Source organism: Pan paniscus, chromosome 6 (assembly GCF_029289425.2).
Source record: "Pan paniscus chromosome 6, NHGRI_mPanPan1-v2.0_pri, whole genome shotgun sequence".
NCBI lineage: Eukaryota > Metazoa > Chordata > Mammalia > Primates > Hominidae > Pan > Pan paniscus.
Window position 1 is genome coordinate 120079178 of NC_073255.2, and position 22729 is coordinate 120101906.

Here is a 22729-nt window from a genome sequence, read left to right on the forward strand (position 1 = left end):
TTGTTGTTGTTTAATTTGAGACAGGGTCTCGCTGTGTTGCCCAGGCTGGAGTGCAGTTGTACGAACACAGCTCACTGCAGCCTCGAACTCCTAGGCTCAGGCAGTCCTCCCACCTCAGCCTCCCAAGTAGCTGGTATTACAGGTGCATTGCCACCCCGCCCAGCTAATTTTTTTGTTTTTTTGTAAAATTTTTATTTTTAAATTTTAATTTGTAGATAGCTCATTATTTTGCCCAGGCTGGTCTTGAACTCCTGGGCTCAAGCCATCCTCCTGTCTCTGGCTCCCAAAGTGCTATGATTACAGGCGTGAGCCACCACACCTGGCCCAGAATCACAGCCTTATCTTATCGGGTTGAGGGGGGTGGAAATGTGTCTGAGTTCCAAACAATTGACTTCAAATTGGAATCTTGGTGCACAGCTTGTTAGAAGTTGGAAATGCTTGCATTGCACTAGGCTGCTATGCGTTCGATTTTCTAGGCCCAGCTCCCGCTAGCCATCGTCCCCCAGTTCTGAGCGCCCCACATCCTTAATCAGGAGACCTCTCTCAGCCCTTAACAAACTGCCCGGTGGCTCAGGTGAGAGGCTCTGTAATTAAACCGCATCCTTTGCCTCTGTAATAACATCGGAGACAGCATAGTTCTAGGAGGGGACAGACGGAATATATAATTTCCTGTCCTTTGCCTGAGCCAGTATGACATTGGTACATGTGCAGTCTTGCGTGTTTCGGCTGTAAAGTGCGATCTGTTGTCTCAGCAAGTGTGTAGGTAAGCTAAATATTCTAACAAGTCAGTCCAACCATGGCAGGCTCTTTGAATATGCGTCCAGCATAGTTGATGAACAGACGTCTACACTAGAGGAAACTGGCTCAGCTAGTCAGTTCACAAAACAAACCAATCCTGGCCACCATCGCAAAACCTTGCCAGTTGCCTAATCTGGAATCCCCGGGACCGTCCTCGATTCACCTGGTTCTTCTGGGCCTTACGTCAACTGTGTGTGTCGCTGATCTCTCCAGCCGCCCCCTCCTCCTCCTCAACACCCACAACCACTGCCCAGCGCATCTCACTCGGATGAAAGCAGTGACGTCCGAGGGGTCTCTTCCTCCCTGCCCCCTCCTGTGCTCTTTCCACCCTGACCGCTGCTCAGGTGATGAGGGTCTCCCTGCACCATGCACCCTTGTGCCCCTCAAAATCTCACCCCACTTGATTGTCCAGCTGCGTCACCCACAGCTCCTGCATATGTATCCGCGTTCCCACCTGGCAGGCTCTTGTGGGTCCCCTATGCCCCATGGTGTGTTGTAGCCGTGTTGGTGGACTCCTAATCTGGACTCCAGGAATAGAGCACAAGCTGACATGCAAATGAGTGTCTTAAAACAGAACACATAGGCCAGACGCAGTGGCTCACGCCTGTAATCCCAGCACTTTGGGAGGCTGAGGCAGGCAGATCACCTGAGATCAGGAGTTTGAGACCAGCCTGGCCAACATGATAAAACCTCGTCTCTACTAAAAATACAAAAATTAGTCTGGCATGGTGGTAGGCACCTGTAATTCCAGCTACTTGGGAGGCTGAGGGCAAGAATCGCTTGAACCTGGGAGGCAGAGGTTGCAGTGAGCTGAGATCGTGCTACTGCACTCCAGTCTGGGCGATAGAGCAAGACTCTGTCTCAAAAAAAGGAGAATTTTATGAAATTCTTTGCTCCCGGGATTTGAATGTGTTCGTCCATTTACATGCAGCATCTTACCCGTCCACCTGGGTGAAATGCTTTTTAAGACTCTGCTCTAAGGTCACAACTTAACTGCCTGAAGTTCCCTTCTCCATGTCCCCAGGGATTTAATTACTTGTTAATTACATACCTGTTTCCCTCCTAGACCCTGAGCTTCTGGGGGTAGGAACTGTCTCTTCCCACCCACCTCTGATCCCCAGCAGTGTCTAGCACATGGCCGAGGCTCTTAAGTCAGCATTTGGAGAAGACAAAAGACCAGGAAGGGCACGCCAAACCATTCTCTATGGAAGACCCACCCAGTGTTCCCTGCTGTATAGTGAATGGCTCCATACTCCCAAATCTCTGCTCCTCCCTTGTTTACCTTCATGAACAGGGTCCTTTTGTGTTTGCAGGCATTTCCTCTAAGAGACTGAAGCCCAGTTGTCAAGCATCTCCCTTGCTACGGGAATTCACTAGATGTGTAATGCTTTGTAAATTACCTCTTGACAAATGTTGAGCTCTTTGTTTTTCTTTTCTTTCTTTCCTTCCCTTTCAGATTGATGCACTGAGTAAAAGAAGCAAGGAAGCTGAAGCAGCTTTCTTGAATGTCTACAAAAGGTTGATTGATGTCCCAGGTAAGCCCCGGCAGTAATGGCCCACCAGTGGAGGCCGTTGTGTCTGGTGAGTTGGTGGGTTTTTGGCTCATTCTTCTTGGCTTTCCTAAGGAAAATAAATACACCATCAGTGGCAACTTCCCCCCAAGAAACCAGGTAGTGCAGGACACATGAATTCTTCACAACCCAGACTTTGGGTACGGAGGGAAATTGGATGCACTTGTTGAAGTACTCACGTAATCTCTAGGGGATGACTTCGTAAAAGCAGAGATCCAAATCTCTGGGGCTACAGCATAAAACCCTGCACGTACTGCAGAGAAGATGCAGACCTGATGTGTGTATGCTGTGTGGAAGTCCCTCATACTGCCCAATGCCACCTTTAAGACTTTAGTAATGGCCCTACTAAGACACCTGGAGTGTCCCGCTCCCCTGCCAGGTCATCCAAGATCAGTGGCCCCTGGACAAGCCCTTCGCTTAAGGGTTATGGGCAGAGGGTAACTGATAATCCTTGCAGCTACAACCAAGTATATCAGTTGTTTCTTTTATTTTTTTTTTCTAATTTTATTTATTTATTTTTGAGACAGGGTCTCGCTCTGTCGCCCAGGCTGGAGTGCAGTGGCACAATCTCCGCTCACTGCAACCTGCACCTCCCGGGCTCAAGCGATCCTCCCACCTCAACCTCCCAAGTGGCTGGGAGGTACGTGCCACCACATTCAGCTAATTTTTGTATTTTTTGTACAATGAGTGCGATGAGGTCTCACTTTATTGCCCAGGCTGGTCTCAAACTCCTGGGCTCAAGCTATCCTCCCCTCCCACCTCAGCTTCCTAAAGTGCTGTGAGGTTACATGCAGGAGCCACCACGCCTGGCCCTGTTTCTTCTTTTAGAGGGATTGAAGAATAAAAATTTAAATATGTTTGTGAGGCATTCTAAGAGGTGATGGCTTCTGATTCTTTATTCTGGAAAAGTGAGAAGGCAGGTAGAGTGCCTTGAACTCTCTGGTCCTCTTTGTGGGTCCTCGATTGCCTTATAATCTGGAGTAAGGTGATGGACATAACTATGTGGGGCCCAGCTCAGCCCTGGAGAGAGGCTGATCAGAAAATTAGGAAAGTCACTTGATGCCTTTTTCTGCCAAGCAAAGAATTGGAATTACCACCACCCTCCCCTCCCCACCCATTACAATTGTGCACTTGCCCTTGTTAGCAATTCTCTGAATATCATTGACATCATTAGAGCTACATTAACAGAGCGAGGCAGACTCAGGTCTCCTTTGTACCTGTACTTGTGTTCTGATTCAGGTCTACCACGGGCTTTGCTGTCCCCTCTTGGAGCTGGGATTAATAGAGGTCACACCAAACACGGGATGGCAGAAAGCACTTCGGACAGGGAATGAGGAGACCCAGATTCTCCTTCCCTGGATGACATTCCTTTTCCTCTCTGGACTTCAGTGTTCTCATCTGTAAAATGGAACAGGGTCAGGGAACAGCCTAATCGTAGAGAATGGTTTGCTTTGTTCTAAACTTTTGCTGTCTTAGGAGCTTATCTAGTTATTAGTTCCAAATTCTAGCCTTTTGGTTTTCTGTGAGAGTTTGTATCTGACTAGGAGTTCCCTGAAGAACCTGACTGAGCTTCACGAGGAGGCTCCTTCACAGTAAAATGGATCAGAGTGTTACCACTGGAGGGTGTCCAGGTTCTTGGCGTTTTGAGCAATGAATTGGACAAAATGCACAAAGCAAGGAAAGAATGAAGCAACAAAAGCAGATATTTACTGAAAATGAAAGTACACTCCACAGGGTGAGAGTGGGCTGAGCAGCCGCTCAAGGGCCCAGATACAGATTCTTCTCAGGTCCAAATAGCCCCTTGAGGTTTCCCATTGGCAATTGGTGTTCACCCCATGTAAATGAAGTGCTGGCCCTCATTCAGTCTGATCAGTTGCAGAAAGCAACCAACCAGAGGCTGAAGTGAAGTTATAAAGGTCACACTCCTATGCAAACATCTTGATTGGTTGCGGAAAGTAACCAATCAGAGGCTAAATTGAAGTTACAAAGTTGTACTTCTATGCAAACGAAGACTTGGCCCTGCAATCAGTCTGGTTGGTTGCAACCAATCAGAGGCTGAAGTTACAAAGTTACGCTTCTCTGCAAACATCTGATTGGTTGCAGAAAGCAACTAATCAAAGGTACTTTCAATTTCCCATCTGCAGGGCAGAAAAGGTGGGGGTTTGCAAAGGAAGTAGACGCTGGTCCTTTTGTTACTTAGGCGTGGAAAGTGGGGGTTTTTCCTTCGATTTAGTTCTAGGAAGTCAGGGTGAATCGGCCTTTGGTTCCCTGCCTGCAGACCCTATTTTCCTGCCTCAAGAGCACTGTCCCTCGGGCATCAGCAGCCTGCAGGGGCATCACTGGCATTTTCTTGTGCATAAGGTAGTGACTGAGAATTTTCTCTCTGGACTATGTCATGTCCATACTGACGCAGGGATAAAGAATTTACAGAAAAAGCATGACCTGGGCTTTGAGAAATTTTATTTTGTGTTTCGAAAGAGTTCATTCTTTGACTTTTTGTTGGTTCCTCAGGCTCAGGAAGGTTCTGCTCCATTCTATTCCAAGAAGTTCTTGCTACCACTTCTGGGAGCAGGATCCCAGAAGGGGAGTGTTTTCTAGCTGAGAACTTTGTCCAGTTGGTGATTTAGTCGAAAGAAGACTGGCTCACTTCATCTTTGCCAGAGACCCAAAGACTGTTTAGCTGCTGTTTTCTAAATAATATGTAATCTCTTTTCTTTCTTTTTTTTTTTTTTTCTGAGACAGAGTCGCACTCTGTCAAAGAGGCTGGAGTGCAGTGACGTGATCTTGGCTCACTGCAACCTTCGCCTCCCAGGTTCAAGCAATTCTCCTGCCTCAGCCTCCCACATAGCTGTGATTACAGGCACCCGTCACGACACCCAGCTAATTTTTGTACTTTAGTAGAGACGGGGTTTCGCCATGTTGGCCAGGCTGGTCTCGAACTCCTGACCTCAGGTGATCCGCCTGCCTCAGCCTCCCAAAGTGCTAGGATTACAGGCGTGAGCCACCATGCCCAGCCTAGCTGCTGTTTTCTAAATAACCTATAATCTCTTTTCAAAAAGTCAAATTTGTACCTCAGTTTTTCCCTAGTGAAATTTTCCAACCGGGCAGTCACTTTAAAACATTGCTAGGTTTCTTTCTCTGCAGTTACGTTCTGTGTTAATTTCCCATAGAAAAAAGACTGTTTTTCTCATCAACGTTTGCTCTTTACCTGAGCCAACCTTGTCCATGTACATGTACAAATTTTATAGAATTTTGATCATAGCATGGGTATATATTCATATTCTGCCTTTCTCACTTAATATTATGATTCTTATTATTACCGTAAGCATTTTCCTATATTGGTAATATTCTTCACAATTTTTATTTCTGGCCAGAGAATTGAAGTTTGCAGTTTAAATTGATGGATGGTGGGAGCAAAGAATGTTTGATGTTTTCTGTAATACTAAAAGTCAATCAGAATACATCTACATTCCACATAGATCCCTTTCACCCACCGCTTCCCAGGTATTTCTTACAAATGCTGTGATCTGCCACATCTAACAAGTTACTTGCAAAGCAGGAATGGTGCTCGGAGCACTCTCCCTGTGTTTTGAAGTCTGATTATTGCTCAGATGCAATCATTCTGTGGCTGAGGCTTACAGGAAGGGCCCGGTCAATAGTGATGATGCATTTACTGACAGTCACTCAGTCGAGGGGAGTCGGGGTGCCTTAACTGTCTGCATACTTCAGGCCTTAATCCAGTGGAATCCAGAAACATTAGTAGGGTGCAGTAAGTTCTGCTAGTTGCAAGAGACAGCAACTCACACTGTCACAGGAAAAGGGAGGAAGCCCTTGGGAATAATGCAACAGGCATTCCAGCTATATGCCACACAGCCCTGCTCCTGGATCACAGGGAGAGCCGCCAAGCTGGCCCCAGGAACAGCGGAGCCAGAGTCCCACCCAGCCCAGGAGTGACAGGCACCTGACCGCACCAGCTCCCACCTGCTTCCCCTTCCTGAAGTTTTATTTATTTGTGCATTTCCTTGTTGCTTATCTCTGGGTCTCATTAGAGTGACAGCTCCGTGAGGATAGGGCTTTGCATTGTGGCTCTCTGCCCAGTGCCTGGCACGCAACAGGTGGGACATAGTGAATGACTGAAGGAGTCAATGGACCCAAATTCCCGCCACTCCCACTGAGTCCTCAGCAGCGGAGTTCACCAAGGGTTGCACTGATGACTCTCAGAGCTTTGTCCCTGGTCCAGGTCTCACTCCTGAGTGCCAGCTTGCATATCTGACTGCCGCCTGGACTTTCCCGCTGGGATGGCTGGTGGGCACCCACCTGATGTGTCCAGCAGAAGCCGTCTTCTTACTGCCTGCCTTCTTTTGGCGGGTAGCATCACCTCCCACCTTACTGCTCATGTTCTGAGCTTTTTGTTTTTCTTGAGATGGGGTCTCGCTCTGTCACCTGGGCTCGAGTGCAATGGTGTGATCTCTGCACACTGCAACCTCTGCCTTCTGGGTTCAAGCGATTCTCGTGCCTCAGCCTCCCAAGTAGCTGGGATTACAGGCGTGCGCCACCACACCTGGCTAATTTTTGTATTTTTAGTAGAGATGAGTTTTCACCATGTTGGCTGGGCTGGTCTCGAACTCCTGACCTCAGATGATCCGCCCCCCTCAGCCTCCAAAAGTGCTGGGATTACAGGCGTGAGCACCATGCCTGGCCTGTGTTCTGAGCATTTTGTCACCAACTCTGGCCATCCGACCTCTAGGATGTGTCTCAATTCCAGCCACTTGCCTTCACCCAAACTCCTGCCCTACAGTCTGCAGTTCACGTTGGCATGAGTCTAAGTGCTTACAGGGCGGCCAGACTCTTCCTGGCTAATCGCCACCGACCCCTCTGGATTAACCTGTTGAGATGCCACTTCCTGACAGAGAGGTCTTCCTGGCCTCCCCAGCTGGTTTAGGGGACCCTTCCCATGCACACACACACCCTGGCCGGGGACCCTGCCATTCACTTCATCATAATTCCTTGGTAACTGTTTGGCCGAGAGACTGGTTCAGTGTGGTTTTGTCCCTATTTCCTTTGTATCCACCCCAGTGCCTGCCATGTGGCAGAAACTCCATAAATATTGCTAAATGAATGCAGAAATTAATGAATCAAATTATTTCTTCAAAATGCTGAGTGTTTTTTTGGTCTCAGGCTCCTACTGTTCCCACTGAACCACCCTCCTGAGGTTGAAGCTTCCCAGTGAGGGCGAGCACTGCAGAGCACTAAGACAAGTCAGTTGCAGGAGAACAGAATGTATCTTTTATTGAGTTGTAGTAGTTTAATAGCTGTCTGAACTCTCATTTTACTTTGGTGTCATTCTATAAAGATTTACATGCCTGCATGGACATTTATACAGCACTTAGCATTCGGAGTTGCCCAAACCAGCACATGTGCATCTGAGGACTTCGGCTCTGGGGCCGGCCCTTGGTGTCTGGGATCTGTGTTTGGTTTACCAGACGTCCCGCCGGCGCCCCAAGCCCAGCACACAGGGTAGGATCTCCCTCCACCCCAGCTTATCCCCCACCATCCCCACCCGCCCCACTTCTCCCTTGGTGTTCTGGCTCCTCCCTCTTCTTCATCTTCCACCTTCTATAATTTCCTTCACATTAAAGACACAAAGGCCAGGCATGGTGGTTCACGCCTGTAACCCCAGCACTTTGGGAAGCCGAAGCGGGCAGATCACCTGAGATCAGGACTTTGCAACTAGCCTGGCCACATGGTGAAACCTCGTCTCTACTAAAAAAATACAAGACATTAGGTGGGCGTGGTGGTGGGCAACTGTAATCCCAGCTACTTGGGAGGCTGTGGCAGGACAGTCGGTTGAACCCAAGAGGTGGAGGTTGCAGTGAGCCGAGATTGTACTACTGCACTCCAGCCTGGGTGACAGAGCAAGACTGTCTAAAAAATAAATAAAATTAAAAAAAAAAGACACCAAATAAGCATTTAGCAATACAGTAGCATTGAACCCTCATGGTCCTCATGTACCTCTGAGTAGGTTTGATAGTTCAGACCTTGGTGTTTGTTCTTTTCATTTGCCACCAGATCGCTTCTTATTTCTTAGTCAGTTTCGCAAGTATTATCAGACTTGTCTTCCTGGGTATTACTCGGGTCAATGCCTGAGACCCCAGCACCCCTCATGCCCCACGCCACACCCCCAGGGCATCAAGAACCAGGCTGAGCCCCAGGGATACAACAGCCAGCTCAGTTCCTGCCCTCAGACTATAGAGCCTGGTGGGAATATGGGCATTAAAAAGTAATTGCGACCGGGTGCAGTGGCTCACACCTGTAATCCCAGCACTTTGGGAGGCTGAGGTGGCTGAATTATCTGAATTACTTGAGCCCAGGGGTTGAAGACCAGCCTGGGCAACACGGTAAAACCCCGTCTCTACAAAAGATACAAAAGTTAGCTGGGCATGGTGGCGTTCGCCTGTAGTCCCAGCTGCTCAGGAGGCTGCCGTGGGTGGATCACCTGAGCCCAGGAGGTCAAGGCTGCAGTGAGCCGAGATCACGCCACTGCACTTCAGCCTGGGTGACAGAGTGGGACCCTGGCAAATTAAAAAAAAAAAAAAAATTAAAAAAAAGAAGAAGAAAAAGTAATTGCACAAATAACTGAATTTTAGGTGCGATAAGCAAAGCCCACTGGGCAATGAGAGTATAGAATAAGGTGAATCAAGCAGGACAGAGGCAGCTGCCCTCAGGTGGCACCAACTGGGGCCAGGAGAAGAAGCCACAGGAAGCAGTTTTCTGACCAGAGAAGGCAGCAGCAGGGAGGAGCTGGGACGGGAAGGAGACCAGCAGGTGGGGAGAATGTCGGGTCAATGGGGCTTAGTGAGCAGAAGAGGAAAAGGACCCAGCAGCAGCCAAGCCCTGCAGCAGCCAGACGGAGACACTGAAGTAGTCAGAGGGGCTGTGAATAATGACTCTGGGGATCGGGCGCAGTGGCTTACTCCTATAATCACTGTACTTTGGGAGGCTGAGGCAGGAGAGGTATTTGAGGCCAGGAGTTCGAGACCAGCCTGGGCAACATAGCAAGACCCCCCCATCTCTTTAAAAAAAAAAAAAGATGAACAAGTAAAATATGCAGCCTCTGTCTCTAGTTCAAGACCAGCCTGGCAACATAGCAAGACCCTCCCATCTCTTTAAGAAAAAAATAAACAAGTAAAATAGGCAGCTTCTGTCCCTTACTGTAATGAAATGAGAAATGTCTCTCCTCTTAAAATGTGACCCTCTCAGATAGCTGGGAATATTCTGGAATGACCGCTTCTAACAGGCTCTTGCATAGCTGGAATTTTACTGAGTTCTAAGCAAAATTATGACAGTATGCATAATTCGTCAGTAATTAACCTTGTGTGGGTGACTTGCTCTTGCTTCTTGATACTTTTCATTTTTTTTTTTTTACAATGAGTATCTATTTATTTCTACAATGGCGGAGAGCATAAATTAGTAAAATATTCAACTTGCAATCTTAGTTTCTGAATAGGCCTTATTAATGTATTGCAGATAAGAACTTAGTCAACTAGTTGTAGGGTAAAACACAAGTGTGACTTCTCTGTTCCAGAAACATCTTAGTAATGTTTTGGGGGGTTTTTGTTTGTTTTTTATTTTTTAGCAGCGGGGTCTCTGTTGCCCAACCTGGAGTGCACTGGTACCATCATAGCTCACTTAACCACCTCCTGGCTCAAGTGATCCCCCTGCCTCAGCCTCCTGAGTAGCAGGAACTACAGGCACACGCCACCACACCTGGCTAATTTTTAAATTTTTTGTAGAGATGGGGTCTTGCCATGTTGCCAAGGCTGGTCTCAAACTCCTAGGCTCAAGCAATCCTCCCGCCTCGGCCTCCCAAAGTGCTGAGATTACAGGCGTGAGCCACCACACCCAGCCTAGTAATGGTGTATTTTAAAGAGTTCCTAGGTAGAAGAAAAAGACTAGGCACTCCAGAACTTCTGTGCTTTGGTTGCAAAGTTCACTGGAAGCATCTCTTTGCAAGTTGTCCTTGCCTCTGTCTATGACCTGCTATCAGAACCATATTTTACTGCTTGCTGAGATGCAGTTTAGTTCCTACAGACACAAACCCTTCAAACATGAAGGCAGTGCCTGGAAGGGTTTATTTTAAGATTTAAATCTTAGGAAGCACATTACCAGTGATATAAAATATTCATTGACTCATGAAACACTGCTAGAAGTCGCTGTTTCGTGACTGACTCGTCTCCCTTTATTTCCATAGGTTAACTGGTCTGCCTTTGTGAAAAGTAGATGTAGGTTTTTCGGAAGTCCTAAAAGAGAGCTGGCTGGAAAGAGTGCATTTGTAGGCCATTCCATTTTCAGAGCCTGCTCCCAAATGCCTGTGCTCTGAGGTCCTCCCCCTGGGAGAGGTTTCATTTTGGATGTAGGAAAACCATCTCTCCTGGTGACTATCCTTGTCGGCCTAGCATCTGAGAATCTAGAAATAAAATGGAATGTCATCATTTTTGAGAACTGCTTTTTAATGCTCCTCCAGGAGAATAAAATAGCAGTCTGGTTCTTGGTGCCTGCTACTTTCAAGTGAGGACACATTACAGGTTAAAATTAGAAAACACTGTTCTTTTATACTTCTTTCTCCACTGCCTGCCCCTCACTCAAAGATCCCACATTAAGACTCCTGGAAAAAAAGGTGAAGAAATCAGCCTGGCGTGGTGACTCACGCCTATAATGCCAGCACTTTGGGAGGCCGAGGCAGGCGGATCACCTGAGGTCAGGAGTTCAAGACCAGTGTGACAAACATGGTGAAACCCCGTCTCTACTAAAAATAGAAAAATTGGCCGAGCATGGTGGCGTGCACCTATAATCTCAGCTACTCGGGATGCTGAGTCACGAGAATCGCTTGAACCTGGGAGGCGGAGGTGGCAGTGAGCCTAGATCATGCCACTGCACTTTAGCCTGGGCAACAGAGTGAGACTCTGTCTCAAAAAAAAAAAAAAATGACAAAATCTTATGATTTCGTTAGAAATAGCCCCTGGTTTTCATGCCAAGATGTTCATCAATGTGCCACTTGGTAGCCTTCTCGAAGGTGATAGAAATGTGGCCGTTGCAGCCTGATTCTGTAGGGTGACTCCAGTCCACGTATTCCAGGTCTCCTGGTGTTGGCAAACAAGACCTGGGACCCAGGGCCCCTCCGGAGAGCTCCCTGTAACTTCAGTAGCAGGAGACATGCGGGATCCCTTTACAAATCCTCAGTTTGCCTTCATAAAACATTTTCATTCATGTGATTAAGAAGTAATCACAGGCCCCAAACAAAACAGGACAGAAAGAGGAACTGGGTCTGGAAGAACAAAGCCCTGTGGGTGGCGGATAATGTGCTGACTCCTGTCCAGGATACAGGTCCCTGGCCCTAAGCTGGTCCTGAAACAGCCTCGGGGGACGAGGCTGTATGCTCTGTCCCAGTTACACTCAGGCCCCGGCATTAGGGAAATTGGAAACCAGGCATGGAAGCAGCGTCCCTACCTTCCTCGGCCAGGTTCACAAACCTGGGGCTCAATCCGCCTCTCCATGTAGGACACTGTATGTTTGCAGGCTGAGGAATTGGCCACCACTGTTCTAAAGACAAGCGGGCATGACAAGATGGGCGTTAGGCCTGTTGCCGCCAGGTTTTGCCGGCTGCCATCCTTCCCAAGGCTTTCCCTTCTCCATCCATCCTCCCCGGGTCCCTCGACACAGCACTAGAGTGAGAACACCCTGGATGTGACTTGGGGACTCCTCCTCGGTGTGCTTGCGTGGAGAGTGGAGAGGTGCGTCGTTTGTGCCCCGCTTTGCCGTGACCGGGGTGGTCCTGGCACGCCGGGTATCTAGACAGCTTTTCATCAGTCGCTCATCAGCATGCTAATTGCCGTATGACTAATTATGCCCTGAATTCCAGTTGATTTTCTTAATGAGACAGCTGGGTTAATTATGTAATCGTATGATTACATTAGCCTAGACTGCCCTGGCGAAAAGTAGCGTCTGCCGCACTGTGATGTCATCGCGGGGACGGTGCTCACAAGGGGGACATTCATCCTCAGGCTGGTGGCAGGGGACAGCCCCCGTCGCCCGCAGAGCGCACTGTGCAAACATGAGCCTCGTGTCTATTAAGATTGGCTTTTTCAGCCCTCACAACCTACAAGAAAAGCAGTTCACCACCAGCAGTCTCCTTGCCACCCTGCGCCCTCTCCACGCCCCCAGCCGAATCCAAAAGCCGCCTGCAGGCCTCTGCAGCTCTTCTGAGATCCAGCCATGTGTCCTTTCTTCTCACAGGACCTCTCTGCACCAAGGCTGTTGGGCTTTATCAGGGCACACCAGCACTTCCTTCAGAGTGATCCGAAGAACTCAAAGCAAAATGTTTGCATTAAAGTCCCAGAGCGACTTAGTTGATGATAACATATAAACAAGCCCTAGACTGGCCCTGACCTTAGATCCCACTGCGCACCCCAGATATGCTGTTTCATTCCTTCTTTCTGCCTGATCTCTAACACACATCATATTTACTAGGAAAATACATGACTGATACCTTCTGGTTTCTGGCCACTTCGCTACTCCCCATCACAGCAGAACTCCCCTGGGAGGTGACTGCCTGCTGAATCACTTCTTCACCTATTTACACTCTTCCTCCTTAGACTTTTGTGGCCTTCTCCTCTTCCTCTGCCAGGGCTCTAAATGTTGGAGTATGCCAGGACGTTATTCTTAGCCTTTTCCTTTTCATTTGCATTCCCTCCCTATCTAAAACTCCACATGACCAAAAGAGAATGATCATTTCCCCCCACGTGCTCCCAAGATAGTCAGTGACATCACCATTCACGCAGGTGCTTTGGCCACTGATATGGTTTGGCTCTGTGTCCCCACCCAAATCTCACCCCAAATTGTAATCTCCACATGTCGAGGGAGGTGATTGGATCATGGGGGCAGTTTCCCCGTGGCTGTTTTCATGATAGTGAGTGAGTTCTCACGAGATCCGATGGTTTTATAAGTGTTTGGAAGTTCCACCTTCGCTCATCTCTCTCCTGCCACTTTGTGAAGAAGGCGCTTGCTTCTCCTTCAGCTTCCGCCATGACTGTTTCCTGAGGCCTCCCCAGCCATGTGGAACTGTGATTCCATTAAACCCCTTTGCTTTATAAATTACCCAGTCTCAGGTATTTCTTTTTTGTTTTTTTTTGAGATGGAGTCTCACCATTGCCCAAGCTGGAGTGCAGTGGCATAATCTTGGCTCACTGCAACCTCCTCCTCCTGGGTTCAAGCGATTCTCCTCCCTCAGCCTCCCTGGGATTACAGGCGCCTGCCACCATGCCCAATTAATTTTTGTATTTCTAGTAGAGACAGAGTTTCACCGTGTTGGCCAAGCTGATCTCGATATCCTGACCTCGGGTGATGCGTCCGCCTCCACCTCCCAAAGTGTTGGGATTAGAGGCATGAGCCACCATGCCTGGCCCAGGTATTTCTTTATAGCAGTGTGAAAATGGACTCATACAGCCATAATGCACAACTCAGCCTGGGTTCCCTTCTTTCTTTCACACCCAATAGCCAGGCTGTCAGTAAGTCCTAGAGAGCCAGCAGCCTCCAGAATGTATCCCAAATTCGCCCACTTACCCTTCAGCCACTGTCACCTAGTCCAAGCCACCAGTCTCTGTCACCTCACTGCACTCACACCTCCACCTAATGTCCTTTGCACAGCAGGCAGACGGGTCTACGTCAGTAGTCTCCAAACTACTTTTGCTTATGCACCCCAAGAGTAAAAATGTTTGAATTGGGCCAGGCATGGTGGCTCACGCCTGTAATCCCACCACTTTGGGAGGCCGAGGGCAGGCGGATCACCTGAGGTCAGGAGTTCGAGACCAGCCTGGCCAACATGGTGAAACCCCGTCTCTACTAAAAATACAAAAATTAGCTGGTGTAATGGCAGGCGCCTGTAATCCCAGCTACTCAGGAGGCTGACGCAGGAGAATTACTTGAACCCAGGAGGTACAGTGAGCCAAGATCGCGCCACTGCACTCCAGCCTGGGCAACAGAGCGAGACTGTCTAAAAATAAATACATACATAAACACATACAATGAAATGCGCTCATTTCAAGTGTGCAGTGTGATAGCGTGGCCACCTTCACAGTCAAGATGTAGAACATTTCTATCACCTCAAAAGTTCCCTTCTGATCCCAGTACCCAGCAACTGCTGTTCTGCTCTTTGTCACTTCTGGAGTTGTATAGAAGTGGAATCATTTGGTCTGTGGTCCTACATCTGGCCTCTTTCACTCAGCGCAGTGTTTTGGGATTCATCTAAGTTACTGGTGTCATTAGTCCTTTCCTTTTTATTGATGAATGATATTCCACTGTGTGGATATATACCAATTTGTTTATCCAACAGTTATGTTGACAGACATTTGGTTGGTTGTGGGTATTATGAATCAGTCTATAAACATTCATGGAGAAGTTGTTACATAGGTATATGTTTTTATTTCCCTTAGGCAAATACTTAGGATGAGGGTCAGGGAACCTGTACATTTTACCTGATAAGAAACGCCAAGCTGCTTTTCAATGTAGATGTATCTTTTTTTATTAATTTTTTTCATTTTCTTTTCCTCAGGATAGCAAAGTTACAGTTGTATTATTTTATCCCCTCATAAGAAATTGAGAGGAGTTCCAGTTGCTCCATGTCTTCTGTTTCATCGGTTATTTTCTAATTTTAGACATTCCTAGTGAATGCGTAATGTATTTCACAACGATTTTAGTTTGCATTTTCCTGATGATTAATGATGCAGAATATTTTTTCATGTGCATTTTTGCTTTCATAGATTTTTATTTATAAAGGTTTCAATCCCTTGCACATTTGAATTTTGGAGACAGGGTCTTGCTCTGTTGCCCAGGCTGGAGTGTAGTGATATAGTCATAGCTCACTGCAGCCTCAGTCTTCCAGGCTCAAGCGATCCTCCCACCTCAGTCTCTCGAGTAGCTGGGACTACAGGCATGTGCCACCACACCCGATTAATTTTTTATTTTTTCTAGACATGAGGTCTAGCTGTGTTGCCCAGGCTGGTCTCAAACTCCTGGGCTCAAGCAGTCCTCCCACCTTGGCCTCACGAAGTGCTGGGATTATGGGCATGAGCCACCGTGCCTGGCTTCTGTATACATTTTAGATTCAGCTTGTCAGTTTTTACAAAGGAGTTTTCTGTGATTTTGATTAGGATTCCACTGTATTTGTAGATCAATTTGAGGAAAATTGACAACACTATTTATTCTTCCATAATATATTTATTTAGTTCATCTTTAATTTCTCTGAGCAGTATTTTACAGTTTTGATGTATAAACCTGGCACAGATTATGTTCAGTTTATTTCTAAGTTTAAGTCATGTTTTTGAATGTTATATTAAAGGATATTTTCTTTTTTAAAAAATCTACAATGTTTATTTTATTATTATTATTTTTAATCTCGCTTCATCACCAAGGCTGGAGTAAAGTGACGCGATCTCAGCTCAGTGCAACCACCGCCTCCCAGATTCAAGCAATTCTCCTGTCTCAACCTCCCAAATAGCTGGGACTACAGGTGCCTGCCACCACACCCAGCTAATTTTTGTATTTTTAGTAGAGACAGGGTTTCACCATGTTGGCCAGGCTGGTCCCAAACTCCTGACTTCAAGTGATCTGCCCACCTCAGCCTCCCAAAGTGCTAGGATTACAGGTGCGAGATTAAAGTTTATTTTCTTTGGAAATTTGTTTTCCAATTGTTTGTTGCTTTTATATAGAAATATAATGAATTTCATATATTATATAATTTTTACATTTTAACAAATAATAAAATATATAAATATATATTTTATATTATATAATGTTTATATAATAATAATATAGGTGACCTCTTAATGCTCACCTATTAGCTCTAGAAATTTTTTTGAAGTTTTCTTGAATTGTCCATATGCCCTTGAAGACAATATATACTTTTTTCTTTTTTTTTTTTTTTTGAGACAGAGTCTCGCTCTGTCACCCAGGCTGGAGTGCAGTGGCACAATCTTGGCTCAGTGCAACCTCCGCCTTCTGGGTTTAAGCAATTCCCTGCCTCAGCCTCCCAAGTAGCTGGGATTACAGGTGCCCGCCACCACGCCTGGCTAATTTTTTTGGATTTTTAGTGGAGACGGGGTTTCAGCATCTTGGCCAGGCTGGTCTTGAACTCCTGACCTCGTGATCTACCCGCCTTGGCCTCCCAAAGTACTGGGATTACAGGTATGAGCCAACGCACCCGGCCACAATATATACTTTATTGATGTTGGATGGAATGTTCTGTAAACATCAGTTAGGTCAAGTTGGTTGATAGTGTTGTTCATGTTTCCTGTATCCATACTGATTTCTGATCTATAATGCTGTATATTTATTTTCCTTGCTTTTTTTTTTTTTTTTTTTTTTGGCACTTGCTACCTGTATAAAATGTTGACTACAAGTAGAGAAAGCAGACATCCTTGCCTTGGACCCAACATTAGGGAAAAGCATTCAGACTTTGATAATTAAGTATAATATCAACTGTAGATTTTTTCGTAGTTGCCATTTATAAGATGGAAATTCTCTCCTATTCCTAGCTTGCGGAGAATTTTTGTCATAAATGGTATTGAATTTTCTCATATTGTTTTTGGCATCTTTTGAGATGATCATATGATTTTCCTCCTTTATTCTCTTAACATGGTAAAATAATTTGATTCTCAAATGTTAAACAAATCTTGCATTCCTAGGATAAATCTTACTTAGCTATGCATTTTATGCATATTATGCATTTTATAATACATTTTGTGCATTTTAAAATTTGCTGGATTCAATTTGCTACTGTTTTACTGAGGACTTTTGCCGTTAAATTTATGAGGAACGATATGGTTTGGCTGTGTTCCCACGCTATCTCATCTTGAATTGTAGTTCCCATAAAACCCACATGTCGTGGGAGGGACCAGTGGAAGGTAATTGAATCATGGGGGTGGTTATCCCCATGCTGTTCTTGGGATAGTGAGTGAGTTCTCACAAGATCTGATGGTTTTATAAGGAGCTTTTCCCGCTTTGCTTGTCACTCCTTCCTGCTGCCATGTGAGGAAGGACATGTTTGCTTCCCCTTCCGCCATGACTGTAAGTTTCCTGAGGTCTCCTCAGCCACGCTCAACTGTGAGTCAAGTAAACCTCTTTCCTTTACAAATTACCCAGTCTAGGGTATGTCTTTATTAGCAGTATGAGAGCAGACTAATACAGAAATATAGAACTATAGTTTTCTGGTTTTTTTCCTTTGAATATCCATATAGGGTTTTCACTTTAAGGTTGCACTGGTCTTGTAAAATAAGTTAGAAAGTGCTCCCCATTTCCTCTATTTGCTGAAAGAGTTTGTATAAGATTGCAGTTATTTTTTCGTAAAACTTAGTTCATCAGTGTTGCCATCCAGGCCTGGAATTTTCTTTATGGCAAGTTTTTAAATTACAAATTAACTTCTTTAACAGATGCAAGGCTATTAAGTTTTTTAAATTTCTTCTTGAGTCAGTTTTGGTAATTTGGAATTTTTAAAGGAATGATCCATTTCATCTAAATTATCAAATTTGTTGGCATAATATTGTACATAATATTTTATTAACTTTTAAATATCTGTAGGATGTGTAGTGATGTCCTTTCTTATATTTCCTGACATTAGAATTTGTGAATCCTCCCCCCAGGCTTTTTTCCTTGATTAGTCTGGCTAGAGGCTTATCAATTTTAAAGTTATTTAAAAATAGAACCAGCTTTTGTTTGCATTGATTTTTCTCTTTTTTTTTTCCCTTGTTTTCAGTTTTGTTGCTTTCTGTTCTTATTAGCTACCATCTACTTACTTTGGGTTTAATTTGCTCTTCTTTATGAGTTTTACTAAGTGGGCATTGTTTTATTTCATTGTGGTCAGAGTACATGTTTGTATGATTTCTGTTCTTTTGAATTTATCAAAAGTTGTTTTCTCATCCTGTACATCGATGAATGTTCCATGTGTACTTAAAGAGAATGTGTATTCTGTAGTTGTTTGAATGGCATGTTCTAGAAAAGTGAGATCTGTTTAGTTAGTGGTGTTCTTCAAGTCTCTTATATCCATATTGACTATATAAAAATCATAATATTAATTAATGTGAATGGCTTTTTTCGTTGTTTTTTTTTTTGAGACAGAGTCTCGCTCTGTCGCCCAGAGTTGAGTGCAGTGACACGACTTCCGCTCACTGCAACCTCTGCCTCCTAGGTTTATGCAATTCTCCTGAATGTGGATGGCGTTTTGAAATCTAATTATTATTTTGGATTTTTCTTTTTTCTTTCAGTTCTGTCAGTTTTTGATTTGCATAGTTTAAAGCTTTGTTTTGGGGCAAATATACCTTTAAGATTATTATATCATCTCTCAATTGTTTGATTCTTTTAAGTTTATACAATGACCTTCATTATTCCTGGAAATATTCCATATCGTAAAGTATTCTTTTTCTGATTTTAATATAAGCACTCTGGCTTTCTTTTGATGAGAGTTTTTATGTTATATATTTTTCTATCCTTTTACTATTAACCTGTCTGTATCTTTATGTTTAAATTATGTAAATACCTACATCTTGCTTTTTTATCCATTCTATCTGCCTCTTAACTGGAATGTTAGATCATTTACATTTAATGCAATTATGGATAAAGTTGGATTGAAGTCTACCATCTTACTTTTTCTATTTGTCTTGCCTGTTTTTTCTTGTATTTTTCCTGCTTTTGATTAACTGATTTTTTTAATGTTTTTATCTCCCCAATTATCTTATTAGCTATAACTCTTATTTTCTTAAGGGTTACTTTAAAGTGAAAAGTAAGCCAGCCATGGTGGCTCACACCTGTAATCCCAGCACTTTGGGAGGCCAAGGCAGGCAGATCACCTGAGGTCAGCAGTTTTAGACCAGCCTGACCAACATGGAGAAACCCTATCTCTACTAAAAATACAAAATTAGCTGGGCGTGGTGGCACATGCCTATAATCCTAGCTACTCAGGAGGCCTAGGCAGGCAGATCACCTGAGGTCAGCAGTTTTAGACCAGCCTGACCAACATGGAGAAACCCTATCTCTACTAAAAATACAAAATTAGCTGGGCGTGGTGGCACATGCCTATAATCCTAGCTACTCAGGAGGCTGAGGCAGGAAAATCTCTCGAACCCGGGAGACGAAGGTTGCGGTGAGCTGAGTTCGTGCCGTTGCATTCCAGCCTGGGCAACAAGAGCAAAACTCCATCTCAAAAAAAAAGTGAAAAGTAACCATCTTTAACTTATCATTTTATACCTTCAAATAATACACCATTTCACATACAATATAAGAATCTTATAATACATTGTCACTTTCTCACTCTTGTTCTTTTGTGCATTTTTACTGATTTTACTTCTACCTATACTACAACGCTATAATACATGGTTACTATTTTTTCTTTAAACCATTAACTTTTAAAGAAATTAAAAATGAAATTATAATATTTTATTTTTACTCATCTATTTACCATTTCCAGTGTTGTTTATTCCCTTGCGTGGATTCAAGTATGCACGTGAAATCATTTTCTTTTGGTCTATAGATCTCCTTTTAACATTTATTATGATATAGGCACACTGGCAATGAATTCTGTTAGCTTTCATTCATCTGGGGAAAAAATACCTTAATCTCACCCCCTTTTTTTTTTTTTAAGACAGAGTCTTGCTCTGTCACCCAGGCTGGAGTGCAGTGGTGCAATCTTGGCTCACTGCAACCTCCATCTCCCAGGTTCAAGTGATTCTGCTGACTCAGCCTCCCCAGTAACTGGGATTACAGGTGTGTGCCACCACGCCTGGCTAATTTTTGTATTTTTAGTAGAGACGGGGTTTCTCCATGTTGGCCAGGCTGGTTTCAAACTCCTGACCTCAGGTGATCTGCCTGCCTTGGCTTCCCAAAGTGCTGGGATTACAAGCGTGAGCCACTGCGTCCAGCCACCTTCATTTTTAAAGAGTATTTTTTGTCAGATATAAAATAGTTTCTTGGGTCTGCCAGTCATGGTGGCTTATGCCTGTAATCCCAACACTTTGGGAGGCTGAGGCAGGCAGATTGCTTGAGGTCTGGAGCTGGAGACCAGCCTGGCCAATAAGGTTAAAGCCCTGTCTCTACTAGAAAAACAAAAATTAGCTGGGTGTGATGGTGCACACCTGTAATCCCAGCTACTCGGGAGGCTGAGGCAGGAGATTCTCTTGAATCCAGGAAGCAGAGGTTGCAGTGAGCTGAGATCGTGCCGCTGCACTCCAGCCTGGGTGACAGAGCAAGACTCTATCTCAAAAGAGAAATAAAATAAATAAAATGAAATAGTTTGTTGGTGGTTTGGGTTTTGGTTTTTTCTCTCTCTGGACTGACTGTTTCTGAGACAGGAGATCTCCAGTAATTCATATATATTTTTTTAACCTATATACAATTAATCTTTTTCTCTTCACCATTTAAGATTTTCCTTTTCTAATTTTGATTTCAGAAACTCTCTTACGCTTACTGGTGTTCTTTGGGTTTATCCTGCATGGAGTTTGTAGAGTTTCTTGAATTTTTAGGTTTATAGCTTTTATGAAGTTTGGAACATTTTGCCACTGTTTCTTCAAATACACCCTTTCCCTCTTTCTGGGAAATGTATGTTTGGTTGCTTAATTTTGTTTCATAGGTTGCCGAGGGTTTACTAACTTTTTTTTCAATCTTTCTGTGTATTTCTGTTTGGTTTGTTTCTGTGACTATATCTTTAAATTCACTGATCTTTTTCTTTCACTGTGTCTAATCTATTGTTCAGCCAATCAAGTGAATTTTTTCCATTTCACATACTTTAAGCTTCAGAATTCAATTTGATTCTTTATGTTTTCTGTTCCTCTCTGTATTGTATTCATATTTTTCTTTAAATCCTTGGACATGCTGATAATGGATGTTCTAGTCTGCTTCTTCCATTATCTCTTGTCATTTCTGGTTCTGTTTTTATGAAGTGATTTTTCCCCTGATCATCCTGCTGCTTTGCATGTCTAGTAATTTCCTATTGAATTTTAGACATCATGAGCTTTAACTGGATTTTGTTGTCTTATTTAAGTTTGGGCAGGCAGTTAAGTTACTTGCAGGTCAGTTTGATCATCCTGAGACTTGTTTGTAGCTTTTTGGAGTGGATATGGGCAAGCCTTGAAGATGAGTTTAGCCCTCCACTCAGGTGGGACACTTCCAGTGTCTTTACTCTTCAACAAGTCCTTGCTCTTCAACAAGTGTGTCCTCTCTGGCTGGTTGCAGTTGGAAAGTCCTCCAGCCCTCAAACTGTGGGAGGTTTTCAGCTCAGACTTTCCTTTCTATTCTTGCCTGGCCTTAGGAGTTTCACCCTGTGCATAGGCACTTTAGCTCTTGGCAAAAGATCGCCTCTCTGCAGATTTCTGTAGCTCTTGTCCCTCCTTTTCAGCACTCTGCCTTGCAAATTCCAATTGCTGCAGCCACCCAATCTTCTGATGTGTGTCCTTCAATGGACAGGGAGACCATCACACTCTGCTTGGGTTTTTTTCTTCATTGTGATGCAATCCAGAGAGTTCTTCCTGCCAGGAAGGGTAACATAGGGCTCATCTCATTTGCTTCCCTTCCTTCAGGGAAGTCTTGTTCCACCAGTTGTCCAGCGTCTGTAAATAGTTGTTTCATTGACTTTGCCTAGTTTTCTAGTTGTTTATGACCAGAGCACAAGTTGAGTATCAGTAGATCTGTCATGGCCAGAAGCAGAGACTCCAAGTTCTGTTAATTTTGATTTTTGGTTTTCATGGAAATGGCTGGAAAAAATAACTTACAAAGATAAATAGATTCAAACCAAAGAAACACATTATTGGCTATCTTTACAAAAATAGGATTCATATTTATGAAATCTAGGTATTGATTGAGTGTCTTTTATCCAAAATGCTTGGAATCAGAGTGTTTTGGATTTGGGATTTTTGAATTAGGGATACTCAGCTTGTACTAATTATGAGAAGGTATTTGTTGAAACTCAGCTAGTCAATTTTCATTTTCCATGATACTGTTTTTTGTTTTGTTTTGTTTTGTTTTGTTTGAGATGGAGTCTCGCTCTGTCGCCCAGGCTGGAGTGCAGTGGCGCAATCTCAGCTCACTGCAAGCTCCACCTCCCAGGTTCATGCCATTCTCCTGCCTCAGCCTCCCGAGTAGCTGGGACTACAGGAGCCCGCCACCACGCCCAGCTAATATTTCTGTATTTTCAGTAGAAACAAGGTTTCACTGTGTTAGCTAGGACGGTCTCGATCTCCTGACCTCATGATCCACCACCTCAGCCTCCCAAAGTGCTGGGATTACAGGCGTGAGCCACCGCACCCCGCCTCTTTTTTTTTTTT

At 44.5% G+C, this 22729-nt stretch overlaps 1 protein-coding gene across 7 annotated transcripts in view; it reads left to right on the plus strand.

Moving 5' to 3' along the window:
* Nucleotides 1-22729, plus strand: part of CUX1 (cut like homeobox 1) — a 468328-nt gene that overhangs the window by 251833 nt on the left and 193766 nt on the right. For all 7 annotated transcript variants that reach the window (XM_057302918.2, XM_055114738.2, XM_034964655.3 and 4 more), the window contains exon 4: nt 2255-2333. In XM_057302918.2, coding sequence (XP_057158901.1) covers nt 2255-2333 — 79 coding nt within the window. The remainder of the gene's footprint in view (nt 1-2254; nt 2334-22729) is intronic.